This window comes from Cuculus canorus, chromosome 2, assembly GCF_017976375.1.
Source record: "Cuculus canorus isolate bCucCan1 chromosome 2, bCucCan1.pri, whole genome shotgun sequence".
Lineage (NCBI taxonomy): Eukaryota > Metazoa > Chordata > Aves > Cuculiformes > Cuculidae > Cuculus > Cuculus canorus.
Window position 1 is genome coordinate 25,768,990 of NC_071402.1, and position 18,791 is coordinate 25,787,780.

The 18,791-nt window shown below is 42.9% G+C and overlaps 2 protein-coding genes across 4 annotated transcripts in view; both read right to left on the minus strand.

Annotated features, from left to right (window-relative positions):
• LOC104056783 (neural-cadherin) overlaps positions 1-1,487 on the minus strand; it is a 54,329-nt gene extending 52,842 nt beyond the window's left edge. The window contains exon 1 of one of the 2 annotated variants that reach the window (XM_054060339.1): positions 1,232-1,487. In XM_054060339.1, coding sequence (XP_053916314.1) covers positions 1,232-1,259 — 28 coding nt within the window. In that variant the 5' untranslated portion in view covers positions 1,260-1,487. The remainder of the gene's footprint in view (positions 1-1,231) is intronic. The other variant, XM_054060340.1, reaches the window with a different exon arrangement.
• Positions 1,488-6,983: 5,496 nt separating this feature from the next.
• DPY19L4 (dpy-19 like 4) overlaps positions 6,984-18,791 on the minus strand; it is a 36,150-nt gene continuing 24,342 nt past the window's right edge. For both annotated transcript variants that reach the window (XM_054058747.1, XM_054058746.1), the window contains 3 exons: positions 18,310-18,442; positions 17,135-17,293; positions 6,984-13,720 (listed from right to left, as the gene is read on the minus strand). In XM_054058747.1, the coding sequence (XP_053914722.1) occupies positions 13,556-13,720; positions 17,135-17,293; positions 18,310-18,442 (457 nt within the window). In that variant the 3' untranslated portion in view covers positions 6,984-13,555. The remainder of the gene's footprint in view (positions 13,721-17,134; positions 17,294-18,309; positions 18,443-18,791) is intronic.

Below are 18,791 nucleotides of genomic sequence, written 5' to 3' on the forward strand. Positions count from 1 at the left end.
CCTCACCCTCAGTGGGCCATTTGGCCTCCGTCCCACCACACCCAGGGCAGTGCTGTTGGGAGATGCAGCCCTGATGCAAGAAGTAGTTACTATTATAAAATAGTGGAGTATTTTTGATTTAAGCTAAAGTAGAGTTAAGTTTCATCTAAGTAATTGTACTTGTTTTTGAAAGTTCGACAGAATGTCCCTCCGACAGCATGTTTTCTTTCAAACAGTGTTTTTCCAGACATTGTTCACTCTTTGGAGATGATAACGCCTTGTGTTCAGTATGGTCTGTGCTGAACAGATGTCTCTTCTGCTGTAATCACCTCTGCAGCCCTTTCCCTGCCTCAAATGCAAGGTCAGGCACAGAGCTGGCTCCAAAGCTCCAAATTAGCAAGAGCTTTGACTGTTGTAAAGTTCATAATAACATTAAAATCAGTCCTTGAGAAATAACAGAGTAGGCATAAGATTTCAGGGAAAAATTATACGAATGCATGTAAGTGGGGAATGTTAGAATCATAGGACAGGACAGGACAAACTAGACTAGACTAGACTAGAATAGAATAGAATAGTTTGGGCTGTAAGAGACCTTAAAGATCATCCAGTTCCAACCCCCCTGCCATGGGCTGGGACACCTCCCACTGGATCAGGCTGCCCAAGGCCCCATCCAACCTGGCTTTGAACACCTCCAGGGATGGGGCAGCCACAGCTTCCCTGGGCAACCTGTGCCAGTGCCTCACCACTCTCACAGTGAAGAAACTCCTCCTCACGTCTAGTATAAATCTGCCCCTCTCCACTTCATACCCACTGCCCCTCCTCCCATCACTATAAGCCTTCGTAAACAGCCCCTCTCCAGCTCTCTTGTAGCCCCTTCAGGTACTGGAAGGTTGCAATAAGATCTTCTCAGACCCTTCTCTTCTCCAGGCTGAACAAGCCCAGCTCTCTCAGGCTGTCCTCGGGATGGGAGGTGCTCCAGCCCTCTCATCATCTTTGTAGCCCTCCTCTGTATCCGTTCAGATATCTCCATATCCTTCTTATCTTGAGGATTCCCGCACTGGACACAGCGTTCCAGGTGAGGTCTCACAGAGCGGAACAGAGGGGCAGCAGGTTCTGTCCCAGCTATCATCTCGCTGCACACGATGGATGGAGATCTCTCCCTCCCGTTGCTCGGTCCTGACAAAGGCTTTCTAAAACGCGCGAAGGATCCCTAGAGGGTTTCGGTCCCATCCCCCCGCCCCCATCCCTGTACCTCGTCCTCCGCGGTGCACCTTGACCATCACCTCCGCGCGGCCGCCGGCGCGCAGCTCCCGCCGCAGGAGCAGCCGCCCCGACGACCTCTCGACGGCCACGGGGGCGGCCCCGGGCGCCGCCAGCTCGAACCAGGCTCCGGCCGCCCGCTCGCGGCCCCGCGGGACGGTGAACACGGCGTCGCCCACCCGCGCCCCGCGGGGCAGCCGCGCCGTGTAGCGCCGCGCTCCGCGCCCCGACGGCACCGACCGCGCCCGCCGCCGCGGGGGCAGCGCGGCCACCGGCGCCCCGGGCACCGCCCGCGGGCACCGCCGCACACCGCGCTTGGGGCGCTCGGGGAGCCGGAGCGGCGCCGGCCCCCGCGGAGGGGACGAGCGGGAGGCGCCCGCCAGCGCCCGCGTCCCCGCCGGGATGCTCCGGGGCGGCCGGAGCGGGCGGGGAGCGGCCGCCCCGCACAGCAGCGGCAGCAGCAGCAGCGCCAGGAGCCGCCCGCAGCCGCGCCGCGACCCCAACATCCCGCACGGAACGCGGCACGGACACCGCACCGCGCCTCACGCAGCCCCGCGCCGCACCCGCTCCAAGCGGAGCCGCCGCCACCCCGAGCGGGGGGCGGGGACCGGGCGCCCCGCCCCTGGGAAAGCGCCCGCCCGGCCCCGGCCCGGCCCTCCGGCGGCTCCGGTCCCTGTGCCCGGGCTGCGCGCCGCGGCCCCCGTCCTGCCGCTCCGGGCGCCCGAGGAGAAACGGGGGCCTACCTGTACGGTGACTGTACCGCACACCAAGCTGAGCGGTGCAGTTGGCACACCGGGATGTCATCCAGAGGGACCTGGACAGGCTGGACCTGGAGCTGTGAGAACATCATTAGGTTCCACAAAGTCCAAGTGTAAGGTCCTACACCTGGGTCGGGGCAATCGCGGTTTCAATGTAAGAGGGGGATGATGTGCTTGAGAACAGCCCTGCAGTGAAGGACTCGGGGGTGATGCTCAATGAGAAGCTCAGCCTGAGCCAGTGATGTGCCCTCGCGCCCAGAAGGCCAACCGTACCCTGGGCTGCATCAAAAGAACCGTGTCCAGCAGGGCGAGGGAGGGGATTCTGCCCCTCTACTCCTTTCTTGTGAGACCTCACCTGGAGTATTGTGTCCAGTTCTGGAATCCTCAAGATAAGAAGGACATGGAGATGTTTGAACGGGTCCAGGGGAGGGCTACAAGGCTGAAGCACCTCCCATAGGAGGACAGGCTAAGACAGTTGGATTTGTTCAGCCTGGAGAAGAGAAGGCTCCAAGGAGACCTTATAGCGACCTTCCAGTACCTGAAGGGGCTACAAGAAAGCTGGGGAGGGACTGTTTACAAAGGCCTGTAGTGATAGGACAAGGGGCAGTGGGTGTAAAGTGGAGAGGGGCAGATTTATACTAGACGTGAGGAGGAGTTTCTTCACCACGGGAGTGGTGAGGTACTGGCACAGGTTGCCCAGGGAAGTTGTGGCTGCCCCATCCCTGGAGGTGTTCAAGGCCAGGTTGGATGGGGCCTTGGGCAGCCTGATCCAGTGGGAGGTGTCCCTGCCCACAGCAGGGAGTTGGAACTGGATGATCTCCCAACCCAAACTGTTCCATAATTCTATGAGTCCCACAGTAGTCAATGCTGTAAGCACATGCAAGGCATGAAGATCCCTGCCATAGAAGATTATGCCATAGTACATAGCATCACTGTCTACCCAGTTAGGTGTAGCCACTACTTCTGTCAGGTCACTGTCAACACTGGTCGTGACACCAGATAGAATTGTTAGTGACTACCTATGCTTATAAGTCCTGCTTCTCAGAGGCTTTGCTAGCATGGGCACAACCCCACATTGTTGCAGCTATCTAGGTTTTGTGCCAGAACTAACCCTGTCAGTTGGGACAAGTGCAGGGTTTGCAGGTATGTTCCCCCTACCATCATGTTTAACACAGCTTTATCCAGCCTGATCGAGCAGCCACAGCTTAGAATCATAGAATGGTTTGAGTGGGAAGGGACTTTAAAGATCATCCAGTTCCAACCCCCCTGCCATGGGCAGGGACACATCACACCAGGTTAGGGTGCCCAAGGCCCCATCCAACCTGGGCTTGAACACCTCCAGGGATGGGACATCCACAACTTCCCTGGGCAACCTGTGCCAGTGTCTCACCACCCTCATTGTGACAAAATTCTTCCTAATATCTAGTCTAAATCTGCCCGTCTCCAATTTAAAGCCATTGACCCTCGTCCTATCACTACAAGCCTCTGTGAACAGTTCCTCCCCAACTTTCTTTTAGCCCTTTCAGGTACTGAAAGGTCACTATAAGGTCTCCTCAGAGCCTTCTCTTCTCCAGACTGAACAACCCCAACTCTCTCAGCCTGCCCTTGTATGGGAGGTGCTCCAGTTCCCTGATCATCGTTGTAGCCCTCCTCTGGACCTGTTCCAAGAGTTCCATATCCTCCTTATATTGATGTTTCCAGGACTCAACACAATGCTCCAGGTGATAATCCAGATTTAGGTCTAGGAGATCAGTGAAGGCATCTTTTAAAACCACCTGTATTAGTGTCAAACTTTACTTAGAGACATGAAGTGGAGAGAAAGCTACACTCAGTAAAGCTCCATGTTTCATTCAGCTCCATGAGGTGTTGATAGAGCTAGTCCTTTCCTCTCCTCTTCTGCAAACAAATAATACCAAGCAGCCAGTGAAGCTAACTCAGAGGAGCTGCGAAGAAGTAAGTTTACAAGCATTCCTGTAAATTTTGGGGAGTTCAGGGAGACTTGGAAGAAAACAGGCAACCTCCTGCTTTCCTGGGTGTGCACAGAAAACCCAGTTCATATAAAAGACCGAACAGTAAAAGAAATACAGGAGAAAACACTCTTCCATAAAGGATAAAGGGATACTTGATTGGTTGAAAAATAGTTGTGGCCAAGCAGACATACTTCTGTGATGTGAGCTGTGTTTGTCCTGGAGTGTGGCCTCTCAGGAGCACCTATACAGGCTGCTGCCCCTTCAGGAAAGATGCATTTTTGGCAGACAGGGGAAGAGCAAAACACTGCTTGGCATAATATATAAACAGTAGCACCAATTATTGCATTTAAATGACTTTTGGGAGAAGAACAGCGTTTGCTCCTCTTGAGAGCAGTACTGAAATGCTCCTTCTGAATTAAGTAAGCAGACACATCAGTCTTCCTAAACACGCACTAAGCAGTCTGGGTGTGGGAATCATTGCACCGGCTGTAACATGATCAATGAAAATGTGAATCCAAGCCAGACCGCCCCAATGCCAATCACTCCCCACTACTTGTCAAACCAAACTTTACGCATTTTCTCATCACTCCAAGCGCAAGCCCCAGCAGCGTCTCCCACTCCTCCTAGTAAACAAGAACAGTAATATCTCCCTTCACATAGTGATGGCAACAGCTCAGGAACAGCCTTTTGCTGAGCCTCTGCATCCACCTGGTCATGCCATGTGGGTATTTTCCCATCAGAAATGCTCCCTCTTGCTGTTCTGAACACAGGTTTGCTAGTTCTACTAGAAGGCTGTTGGGAAGACAGGGGTGTTTTTGCCAGCTGTGTTGTAACTTCCACAATAACATATGTGGGCTGGAAATGAAGCTTTGCTCAAGAAAGCTGGAAACCATTTCAATCAGCTTTAGTCAAATATTACAGGCAGCAGTCAAAGGCGACAAACAACCGCTACATCCGCACCTCTGCCTCCTGGGAATTACCAGCTTTAAGGAGAGGTGACCACTGTGAGATCCTGTCACCTTATTGCAAGCTGTCAGCCTTCATTTTCACCCTAGGATGGTGAAGGGATGATAAGTTGCTAAAAATTGGCACAGTATGAGATCTCAGACTGGGAAGGCAAAAAGTAAAATAAAATTTTACGAAATAGTTCACCACTAACAACAGCAAAGTAACCATCAAGATCCACCCATGGTTAATGTGCTGTAGCAACCTTTGAGTGTGTTATCTCTACTCTTCGTGCCCTAAAAATAAAATGTGCATAATTCCCTGCCTCACAAAGGCACTGGAAAGCTCATTAACTGATGACACTTAATAAGCCAGAGAGACCACCCAAACGAGTGTTCAGTTTAGGACGAGTTTAGATCAGCACTGAGATGCAGGGCAACACACCCTCTTCTGAAGTGGGCTGTGTCACAGAATCACTGGGTTAGAAAAGACCTCTTGGATCATCGAGTCCAACCATTCCTATCTGCCACTAAACCATGTTCCTGAGCACCTCGTCTACATCTTTTAAATACCTCCAGGGATGGTGACTGCATCACCTCTCTGAGCAGCCTCTGCCAGTGACCAATGACCCTTTCTGTGAAAATTTTTTCCTGATATCCAGTCTGAACCTCCCCTGGCACAGCTTGAGGCCATTCCCCTTTGTCCTATTGCCCTTACACAAACTATCAACAGGCAAATTAAATCCTCTCTAAATCAAGAGCCCAATTTGAACCCACATTGCTAGATGCACTGTTGTTTCTATTTTTTTATATTTATGCACTTACAAACATACAGTTTTGTCTCCAGCCTGTCAAGACATGAACCGAATTTCACTCACAGTACTCCCTCACACCTCCGAACCCATGCATTGTTAATATATTCATTTACATGTCATTTTGGTGATGTAAATTTAGGCTTCTGCTGCACCTCACTCCCATTGACAGAACTTAGGGTGCACCCCACAGAGCAGAACCAGCGACAGCCTTGTCACCATAGATACTGACTGGCACAACTGCATCTTTTTCAACGTCCAGTTGCATAAAACCTGTGCTAAAACAAATACATATATATTTGTGGGAGCAAACTCTACCCTGCAATTTAAAGAGATGCAAACACACTTGAGGTGCATTTGGCTCTGGTTACCAGCTCTAAAATGGCATGACTTCATTCCAGCCAGGCACAGCTGAGATACTGTCTGTACTGGTGTCAGGAAGTTATATAAGTGTTAAACAAGTTTTGGAACTGGGGAGGGGCAGATTTAAACTAGACATAAGAAATTCTTTACTATGAGCGTGATGAGGCACTGGCACAGGTTTCCCAGGGAAGCTGTGGATGCCCCATCCCTGGAGGTGTTCAAAGCCAGGTTGGATGGGGCCTTGGGTGGCCTGATCTAGTGGGAGGTGTCCCTGCCCACGGCAGGGGAGTTGAAACTGGATGATCTTTAAGGTCCCTTCCAACCCAAACTATTCCAAGATTCTAATCAAAGAGGTGACCTGAATGAGGGTGATGAACATGGCTCTTGGCTCTGACAGGAAACAACACAGAGAAGAAATAAGTATAAATAAATTAAATAAGTTTCCTGGGTATCTTCAGGACTCTGTCAGCTTCTGTTGCTGAAGAATCAGAGTAAAATTTATTTTTAGGATTCTTCTCCAGCAAATGTTATCTGGTGAACTGAGGACTGCGAATTGCAACTATGAAATCTAGGAATTGGTCTTCAGAGGCCAACTGTCAGCAAGCCCAGCAGCCTTCCTCTGGCCCCCTCCTGCAGCTGGAGCATGTCCCTAGAATACAACCAGCAGTTTGGACTGCAGCTCAGATCATAAAATGGGCCAAATTTGGGGAAAGAAAAAAAAAAAAAAAAGGAGAAAACCCAGCAGTGTTTATCCAAGTGTTAACAATGCAGAAACAGAGGCAAAATATATAATCAGTGTACGTTTAGAAGTAAGTTTTCATGATGAAACAAAACAAGACTTGATTTTAATATACCTTTCTAAAAATTGCATAAACAGGTCAATTGCTTCTGCAGCAGCGATTCTGTATCATCATCCAGAGTTGAAAAGAAACCACAGGCGCCCTTTCCAGCATCCAGCAATTACCATCGGGAGACCACAGCTTCTGCACTCAGGGTCTCACAGACGTTAATGGGAAGCAGTGAAGAGAAGACAGCTGCATTCTTGCTCATACTTTATCAACCTTTTTCAAAGGGGAGAATGGCTTACAACATCATTTTATGTTTGCCCTCCTCTTAAAGAACCTGCTGGCGTTTATTGCAACAGTGTAAAAAAGTCAGTCTAACATGTTTTCTGTCCTCTAACCAGCCAGTACAGAACCACCAAGAACCAGCAGACATTAGAATTAAAACTTTGAACCAAGGAGAAATTCCAAGTCATTATAAAGCTCCTCAGAATTCGGAAGGTAAGCGTATATACTGCTGCTGTGTTACAACCTACTGAATAGTTCAGTATTACTCTACGTTGCTTCATGTTTGTTTATACTATAAATGGAATTTAATTCATAATGAGATGCATCTCATCAGTATTAAAAAATGCCTCACATCTGTTACCTAAGCAATATGAAAGCATGTGGGAACTGAGGCACGCTAGGCTGGGTCACAGCAAAAATTGGAAAACCTGGGAAACGAGCTCCCAGATTACAGAGCTGCAATTTAGGGGTGGGAAAATCCCAAACCAACAGTAATTTTACCTAACACCTCTCAAACATTGATTATAATCAGAATATATATTTTATCCATATATATATATATACACACACACGCATAAAATACATATACAACTATTTATATACACATATAAATACAAATACTACTATATATATATAGTATATATATACTATATATAGTAGTATTATATAGTAGCATTATATATATAATTATTATTAGTGTTATATATATAATAGAATATTCTGTATTTCACACCTGGTAACCGTGGTCTCAGTTTTGGATAAAGACATGGAGGAGTACACAAACACCAACATATATATCATAGTGCCAGGAAACTCCACTCCCCTTTCAGCTAAGCAATCACAAAGTCTGGGTGCTTGAAGGATTCATAGATAAACTCAAATACTTCAACATCAGCACACTTCCTGACTGCTCTAAATGGAAGCAGTCTGATGAATGTTCAAACTCAGAACCATTATAAATGAAAGATGTAAATACATCTTCTTTAGGTGCTGTATGATGGGTTTTTGGAGAAGCACTTTGTACGGTATTTCTACCATCTTCAGAATGTAACTAAATCTCAAGATTTTCATATCACTACACAGTAAATTCTTTATTATTTATCATTCAAAGATTTCACTCTTAGTAATAATAGTTTATAAAATGATAGAAGGCTCCATATATGTAATCATGATCTGCAAAAATTCAAGGCAGAAGATACACTAGCTGATTAAAATAAATAAATCAGTAAGCACTTGATGTTGCATAGCCATTTATGTCCAGGTGACATGCTTGCTGTAGAAGGATCTTCAGGAAGAAAGTCAGAGTTCAACAACTCAATATGCAGCACTTCATATTTTGCCGCTCATCCTCATGCCAGTACATTTCTGCAGGCAGTCACAGTCACCAGGACACACAGATCCAGTCTGAGCAGGCTGCTAATCCTCAAGAGTTGTCAGAGTATTTATGCTGCCCCATCAAGCCAGACATTTGAGCTATGCTGTACAGTCTTCACTTGACTGAAAACTGCACAGGCAAATAATACAACAGAATACAAAAATAATTTTATTACCACAGTAGAGGAAGGAGGTTAATTCATTATGAACTAAATGTTTTTGTGAAAGGCTATCAGACTTCTCACAAGAAAGCACAAAATGGTTTGTGTCACAAACAATCCATATTTTCTGGACTTCGCTTTTACTACAATTTTATTATTTTCTTCCACAGAAAAAGTTTGTCACAAGAGAAAAATATTTACTATATATATATATTATTTTGATAAAAAACTGTCCAAGACAACAAACAGGATAAAAAGAATTGGATTCCTTAGATCTGTTATTAAATAGCTGCACATAAATATGTCCCTATGCCATAAACGCTACTGCTAAATGTCACTCTTAACCAGTAAAGCACCACCAGTAATTCTTCTGCATTACTGAAGAAACAAAGTTTGAAACTTTGAAAGGCATTAAACACCCACTTCTTCTCCGTCAAATAAACAGGTAACTTTAAACATCACTTGAAAGGCAGAATTACATACATTTAACTGTGCTGAAATAAAAAACATTGTCAGATTAATTATACGTTTAAACATCTGGGTGAGGTACCAACAAATTCAGAAGACCTTTAGGCATCGCTACGTCTGCATTTGGTATAGTAAGAGTGCAGCAACATAATGGTGACATCGTCTTTTAGGTGAAGTAGAAATGATTACTAAGACAACACATGCTGCACGTTTTTGAATTTGCCCTTGTTTCCCCTCCTAAAGTTAAGTTTTAAAAACAGTACTAAAGGCATGATTATACAGATTGATGTTGAGGTATTATTTCACATGAAATATTGCTAATAAAGTCAGCTTTTCTTTCATCTCTAATACCACAGTAAGCTCAAGTGCTCCTGTCCATCAATATTTAGGAGATTTATAGATTCAACCCCCATTAGTGATAGAAGTCACTCACTACATCTCCAAAACACAACAGTAAAAACAGACATCTGTAAAATCAAATACAACACATGTGCCCATGCATTCACATGAACAGGTTATGCTTTCTCCTGTTAAAATTTTGGTTATACGAAGTTAACAACAGTCAGTAAGAAGTGTTTCAGTGACAGCTTCCAGTCACTATGACCTGATCTTACAGCTTCTATTCATATGAATTGTATGGAACAGCTGAAGAAGTGTCACAAGATTTGTACATTTGCAGATGGCTTAGTAAAAATAAGGCGGTAAAAACAAGATTTGATCCCCTCTACTTTTCAGTAGATAGTAATTTACAAACAGTTTCAAGAATTTTCAATGCCTGTTGAACCTTTTAGCCCTGTTTCTTCGTATTTGCATACCTCTTCCCTAACCCCCCAATGGAAACTGTATTTAAGATTGTATTGTATTAAATTGTACTTCCATTTATTTTGGAAGAAATAAAATTTTGAATAATATGAATAGAAGCTTATGGTCTGAAGTGCCTTTACTTAATTAGTTTCAAACAACTCCTGGCAAATCTATCAAGTGAGTTCAAGTATGTGCTAACCCAGGAAGTGAACGAGTGTATATTTTTGTCCTGATTAAGATAAAACTGTACATGTCAGTTTAGCTGAAGCTTGGAATGTGAAGGAGGAAATAAGCCAGCAAAATAGCAACACATTCTCATTCTTCCCAGTGAATGGCTGTTAGGTGGCTGGCATACAGCCTACCTGCAACACTTACTACATGAGCACCCTCACAGGCAGGAGTATTAAGATACAACGGAAGCTCTAGAAAGCTTCCCTCCCTCAGAGGGACAGGAATAAAAAAAAAATCTTCACAAAAAGAAACACAATTTGAGTTTCTTATTTGTTTAATAAAAGCTTGCAAGGCACATGTTTCAACTGAATTGCAACATCTATAGCAAAACAGATCAAAATTTGCCAAACATTCCCCCAGCCCTTTCAGTGAGTTAAACCTGTGACCTGGCTGAACACCAAGCTAAGGTATGTATACAAGTCCGATGTAATTTTGCTCTATTTTTGTCCTTCTGAAGGATATAATGAAACTTATTGTTTATTTTTCACAGAAGGTGGAGATTAGAATAGACAATAGTATTTTTGCTAATCCATGGATGAATAAGACATTCAGGCTCATAGTTTTCTTTGCAAGATATGATTCTTCCAGTCACTCATTTTAAAAATTGCCTTTTTACTGAAACAACAGCAATGTTTCTCCCACATAAAAGGCTCCTTCTGTTACTTAAGGCTGCTGTGCCAATGGTTCTGCAATACAATTTTCTCTGATAGAAAAAAGCAAGGTAAAAATCTTAAACGATAAGGGGGATCAATCGAAGTATCAAGAATACATCTGAAAAACTATGACAAAACTAATAACAACTATGTCACAGTTCAAATAAAGGTCAATGTGTTCATTTCCACGCGTATAAAGGCCAACATGCTACCAGATAGTTTTCTTAAGGTGTACAGATGGCCTCATTTGTGTTTTTCTTGACTTGTGCGCTCTATATGTAAGTCTTCAAACTATGTTCTAAGTGGCAACACATATATACAGCGTTGTGGTAAAACAAGGAGAGCTTAATATTGCATCTTGGCATGGCATTCTAAGGCATGAAGCCATAAGGTATGCAAATTCATCCACCCAAATGCAGTTGTAACCCTGAAGTTTGTTGCCTGGAATGCCTTATTGCTGTTATGAAATGGTATTCATGAATTATTAACTACAGGCACGTACATGACTGACACACAGATATGTAATTCCTTGACAGTGATCCTAACAAATTTAAATCATATAAGGAACTCTAAATTTACTTCCAAATACTGCATCTACGTCCACTCTAGCACATACAGAGAAGATGCCTGCAGGCTCGGCATTGCTCAAGTTAATACTCTAGCTTCTGTTGTTATACAGTAACTGAAAGGTCTGAAATGGTCCAGTGCAGTAAAACACATGCACTGGTGCATGAGCAAATAAATGCAGACTGCATTTGGCCAGAGACACACATACTCACTACCGTCAATACAACCACGGAATCCCCAGAAAGGGTATTTCCTTTGCAACTTGTAACTTGGTTATACTGATAAGTATCTCTCTCAATGATCACATCCAGTATATTTAATGGATTTATCTGAACATTGGTTTCAAACAAAATGCTTAATTTAACATCTTGTTAAGACTCATGGGCCTAAAAATATAACAAACTAAAAAAAAAAAAAAAGATTACAGACATGTTCACTTTTACAACAAAAGAGCTTCTTTTCTTTTGAATCAGTCCAATCGTGATAATTGGTTTTAAAAAATCTCAACACTACCTGTTAGTTTAAAGTAAGCAAAAGTATCTGTATAGAGCAGATAAGAATCACGCATATAAACCAACATGCTGCAGTTCCTAATAATTTCAGAGTTAAAAAATCTCTGAATTTGCACTTTTTATCAACAAGTGCAGTAAGGACTGGTTTGCAGATTTTTCAGTTGAAGGTTCAGCCTATTAAGCCAGATCCTTCATTAAAGACATCTGGGCTCCAAAGAATCATTCCCACCTGCCTGACAGACTGGTCTCTGGGCCAGGTGTTGCACAGATCCATAACTGCAGGTAACTCCTAATAGGTGAATAACCTCTTCCAAAACTCATATCCTGGCTTTTTGTCCAACTGCATCTACTTAAGCAGAGTTACCTTTTATTGGATTTTCTATTCACAACACAAGGATTAGGCCCGCCATGGTAATTAAAGCATCATTCATTCTGTTGAAAGTATATAGCCAGCAACAAACAGGATAAACAGATAATTTGTTAAGAAAAATAGTTGTGGACGCAAAGGGGGTCATATAAGGAAGACAAATTTTAGAGGGAAGCAAGACTGCAGAGTGATTTCCCAAATTTTCAAAGATCTCTATGCAGTTGCATAATTGATATAAAAATACCTATGAACAACTGTACCATTATTTATTAATGGTGGTGATTATAGTGTTTTTGATTACAGTTATGACACTTGGTATAACAATGACATAATAAGTGGAATGGAATGAGCATCGCCCATCCCTCCCCATAAACACGCAAAAAAATACCGGCACGCACACAGAGGGTGTGAAACACAAGCGCAGAAGCCTCAGTAGCAAACTCAGTTGTTCTGCTACACTTGTCTAAAAACAAGTATTGCATACTGTTGTATACTGGCCTGTTCTGATGGCTGCCAAGACACACAGATGCACACACACACACACACATTTTTAAGCATGGAAAAATCCTGAAGACAAGTTCTTTCCACACTGAAGATCTGACCTTGTCAACTCCTACTGCTGGGTCTAAGTCCAAGCGTTTGGATCAACATATCTCTAACAATATAGAGATCAGTGCCTTAATCTAAGGAAGAGTTGTTTAAATAAATCCTCCTTATTTGACTTACACAAACACTACAGCTACATATAAAATGTAAGAATGGGTGCTCAATAATCATAGGTGTGTTTACAGTGGAAGACAGGAAGAATTAAAACAACAAAAAAAACCTCGAAAACACAAACACTTACTTGAAAAGACTCGGGATACTGATGGCTTTGCTAGAAAATAAATGCTATTATGACTTAAATGAGCTCTTTAAATAATTTTTCTCCATTTACTGAAGCCTACCCACAACAGCCCTCTAACGTTAAAGTTAGAAATCTCATTTACATAAAGATGATTTATAACGGGAAGAAAAATGCAAAAACATGGAAGACTGTCACACTTTGCAGAGACGGTAAAATTGACAAATTTTCCTGTTTCCTTCAAGGATGGTGTCTGTGTCTGTTGATCTGCAGTTCAAAGAATTCCAGCTCGGTAAAATAAAGTTGTCAACACACTGCAAGTGTGCACATGTATCTGCAAAAGTAACTTCCTTGATCAAAAGGAACATTTCCAACTGAATTTCATTTACAATCCTCAGAAAGAAGCTTGCATGCTTTTTCATGACTGGAAGGATATCACAGTGTTGATTCTATATACAAAGTAGGATCTATTCCAGTATACCCGAGTAAAATAATTCACATACGGAGAATAGTTCAATTTGATTTCATGACAAAATCGTCCATATTTTGAGTAAGCATAGCTGTCGCCTTCCTCACAAACCACCTGTCAGAAAAGAAGATCTAATTAAAATACTGAAGATCAGTGTTTACAGAATGTAATTCTGCACGTGATTTACTTCTGTATTGTGTAAATTTCCTTTATGACAGACATTTAATTTCCATACTCTACAATTCCAACAAGCTGAAAACATATTCCCCTGTAATTTATTTAACCATCTAAAATAGCATCTGTGAATTAATATCTTTGTCAGGATAGCAGACATTAAAACCTATGTACTTTAATCATACAATAAAGAACAGCAGCAGTGGAAATTACGCTCCGTTTACCCAGTACTTCAAACCTGACCTGCACATAGCATGACACCTATGCAGGGAAGCGATTTCTCAGCCACGTAAGTTCGACGTACCCAAAAAGGCTGAAGACAAACACACATATCACCTTATAAATTCCAACCAATTATTGGCACAAATTTATAAGGGTTTAAAGGGTTTAGCTGTTGGAATGGGTCCAGAGGAGGGCTACAAAGATGATCAGAGGGCTGGAGCACCTTCCATACAAGAACAGGCTGAGAGAGTTGAGGCTGTTCAGCCTGGAGAAGAGAAGGCTCAGAGGAGATCTTATAGTGACCTTCCAGTACCTGAAAGGGGCTACAAGAAAGCTGGGGAAGGACTACTCAAAAAGGTTTGTGGGGAGAGGACTAGAGGCAACGGGTATAAACTGGAGAGGGGCAGATTTAGATTATACATTAGGAAGAATTTCTTCACCATGAGGGTGGTGAGACACTGGAACAGGTTGCCCAGAGGAGTTGTGGCTGCCCCAACCCTGGAGGTGTTCAAGGCCAGGTTGGATGGTGCCTTGGGCAGCCTGATCTAGTGGGAGGTGTCCCTGCCCACAGCAGGGGGGTAGAACTGGATGATCTTTAAGGTCTCTTCCAACCCAAACTATTCTATGATCCTAAAAAAAGTGGTATGAGAAATTCATAGAGAAAAATCTATTGGTGGCTACCAAACACAAAGATATTTCACCTGAGCTACAGTCCTTCAGCAAGACACGGCTGGAAAATATCTGTCTTGCCCCACAATAATCATACGCTCTCAGTCAGTGTCAGAAACGACATATTGGACAAGGACTATAGGACACTGTCCAGCTAGAAAGTAATACCTATCTTTTTAAACAGAGCAATTTGGAAAACACTTCCATAGATCTGTCAACAGCCTAACAGCCTGTCCTCTGCCTCACTTACTTTGGGAACAACTAAATGCTGCAGTCTCCAACTACATATGCTCTAGCTTCCACTATTTTGGAAAGTCTTGATCGTTTTTCAGTACGACTTAGGATAGTTTTTGTTAGCAAGCAAACTGAGTTTTGTTTCAAAGCTTCCTGAGACAGAATCACAGAATCACAAGGTTGGAAAGGACCCATTGGATCATCGAGTCCAACCATTCCTAACACTCCTAAACCATGTCCCTAAGCACTCCATCCACCCGTTCCTTAAACACCTCCAGGGAAGGCGACTCGACCACCTCCCTGGGCAGCCTGTTCCAGTACCCAATGACTCTTACTGTGAAGAATTTTTTTCTGATATCCAACCTGAACCTCCCTTGACGGAGCTTCAGGCCATTCCCTCTTGCCCTGTCCCCTGTCACTTGGGAGAAGAGGCCAGCTCCCTCCTCTCCACAACCTCCTTTCAGGTAGTTGTAGAGAGTAATAAGGTCTCCCCTCAGCCTCCTCTTCTCCAGGCTAAACAACCCCAGCTCTCTCAGCCACTCATCATAAGACTTGTTCTCCAGTCCCCTCACCAGCTTTGTTGCTCTTCTCTGGACACGCTCCAAGGCCTCAACATCCTTCTTGTGGTGAGGGGTCCAGAACTGAACACAGTACTCAAGGTGCGGTCTCACCAGTGCCAAGTATAGAGGGAGAATAACCTCCCTGGACCTGCTGGTGACACACACTATCCCGACTTTCAGGAACAAACCATGTCAACTTTCTGAAAGAAGTACTTTATTTCCGTTGGCCATTCCAAAATTTTTTCTACACCTAGCATTTTTAGCATCCAACCCGGTGCAGACTCAGTCACAGAGAGGAAGCGTAAGCGATGCTCATTATTGGACAAGGTTCCTTAGGATGAACTACTGAATAACTGGGCGTTAGGAATTAAAGGATGAAGAAACTCATTCTGATATATGACTCAAACAAAATCTTAAAAACCTGACAGTTAAACGGTGCTGCTGAAGTTAGTATGAGATCAGGATTATGTGCAAGAGAAGCACGCAGAAAGCATGGAGATGAGAGATGTAGGGATATGAGAGAATGGAATCCTGAAATTATGGTTAATTGTTCCAGCTGACAACCTAAGTGTGAAGATGGAACAGGAACTTACTCATGCAAAAAGAGATCTGAGAAGAAAGTAAGAGATAACGTGCTGATTATCAGTGATGGAGGTCACTGATACACACACACACACTTTGTTATGGTACAGTATATTGGTTAGAAAATGGGATAATCATGGCATACATGATTTTAACAGCAGGGCAAAGAAAGAAAAAAGGATAGATTTCAGCAATGGTAAGGAACTCAACAGAGAAAAAGACAATATCCTCTATGGATAAACCAGCCAGGAAACCTGCAAGTAAAACTAACTAATCATAGAATCATAGAATAGTTCTATGATTCCCTCTTCCCCTTCTTGGCCTAAGAATAAGCAACTAATCCCTAAGTGAGTTTAGGGCCACTCCTGCCTTTATAAAGTCAAAACTTTTGCTGGATTCCCAGGAAGCAGCTAAACAAGTAGTAATGAGATCACTTTATAAACCCCATCTTACTCCCTACTTCAGCAGCAAGAGTAGCTACTATCAGCACTCAGAACAAACACTACATGGCAATGACTGAAGAGTCATTTATGCAGCTCTTCCTAACTCTACAGAAGTTATTTAGCCAATCTTTCCACCGGCTGTGGCTTAAATTATCTGATGGGGTGCTAATCTATCTACAAGACTGAACTGAACAGACTTGTAACCCCATCAGTACCAAACAGTCTGGTCTTCGTCTCACATTGAGTTGTAGAAGAACTGAGTTTATCCACTTTAAAATATCATCTTGAAAGCTAGTAAAGAACACACTCTGAGGCAGGTCTTTAATGCTTCTGTAATAACCTCTTCAAGTGTTACGGTTTTAAACATTCATATGTAGTTAAATGGTATTTAGTGACTGGCAGGAAAGCAGCACAGCTAGATACTAATATATTAGAAGAGATCAGGGCAGTTGAAGAATAGTATGGGGTAAGATTAGAGATGTATAAAAAAACAGACAAACAAAAAATTAATCACTTTTAAAATGTATGAGTCTCTGTCTACGTGTCAATTACAATCAGAAACATAAGGTTGGCATTATAAGAAGATTTCTTTTTTAAGTTAATCATTTATGCATTCAAATAGTCATTTTTTCTTTGTTACTTACATGACCATTAGCAATATCCAACAGATCTTTAACTCTACATCCTCTTACAGGTCCCACTTCATTGCAAATTGCATCTTCAATAACCAGAAAATTGGCTTTGTAAGATGTGAGTATCTTATAAATATCCTCTGCTGACCTCTTTGAATAGATCTGATAAATCTAAGAATTAAGAAAACAAGTTCACGCAATGCAAAAATCAGTGATAAATTAAATACTGGGGAATTGTGTGGGGGAAACAACTTATCTGCAATAACAAATTATATGTACACACCAAGCTGTAAAATGTTCAGGTTTGAAATTTCCAGAACAGGTGAGGTAACAGCCAGCTGAATGGGAACTATTTATCTCTGCTGATGGCAAGTTCTCATCTTACATACTTCAATTGGTCTGAAAAGTCTTCAGAAGTAACATTTTGATATTTGTTTCTGTCTAGAATGACTCGCTGATAATCTACTTGATACTCCCTTCCCTGTTTGCTGGACTCCTACATCCTCCTTCCTTCTAATACATTTAGGGTTTTTTTCTCATTATATTTAGGTGAAGAGGAAGACAGTTCCTGTGAGACGCTTTCCAAGTCAAGCGTATTTTGTTAGAGATTTCTGCTTCTCTACTGTAATCCTCCAGTGTTCAAATACAGACTGAGAACTAACATAGAACAGAAATTTTGATTTCTTTGCTAGGCAGTCACTGGGCAAATCCATTCTGCTTTGTGACTTTCTTCCTAACAAAATACACAAGACAAAAATTGCTCACAATCACGTTCAGAAATGACACCCTGCCTAAAACTCAATATGGTCACACTGCTCAGTAAGATATCTTGTTCATGAGCTTGTAGATAACGTATTCATCTTATCCTGTTATCTTTTTTTCACAACACATTGTGCTCTCTTCTCACCTTAGACTGTAAACACTTTGGAGAAAAGGCAGTATTTGAAATGCCACTCACGTGTAGTAGAAGCAGCACCAAACAAGTAATCTGCATTACCAGGTGGCCTGGGCAGCACAGAAGAACAATCTCCATGTGTGTGTCATGAGGACTGTTAAGGTCATCTTCTGTAGAGCATTAACATCTGCAGTGCTCCCACACATCTCAATCAGGCACTTCAGTCTTACAGGATGGAACGGTCTATAAATCGCTGATAACAACATGCATTTTTATGGAATTGGATACTCACATTCTCATTTCTTTTCAGAAGATCATCATCATTATACAAAGGCAAGCTTGACACCATCCATCCAGTACAAAGCTTAATCACACCCATTAACTGTGGGCTGCCTGCAAACACAGCAGTCACAGGAGCCTGTCGTCTGCAAAAGCAACATCAACATAAGTGTCTGAGTAAATTTCTCAAAACAATGTTTTTAATTTTATAAACTGTGTGAATCTTTTAAGGTGCTGCAGTATGGAGTACACAATGATACCATTTGGGTCTAATTATAATTGAGGTATTAATTGCAATTACAATTAGTTTCCTTGCCAGGCAAAGCTCAGTCCTGCAGCAATATGGAGTTTGCAAGGAAGGACTCTTGCTGGATCAAGCACTGATGACCATTCTCCTCCCCTCCTTACCACTCAGAGTGGTCCTCAAATGGATCAAATAATTGTTTTCCTGAATGGTTCATGACTTGTGACAAAACAAGTTTGGGAGGGAGAGTA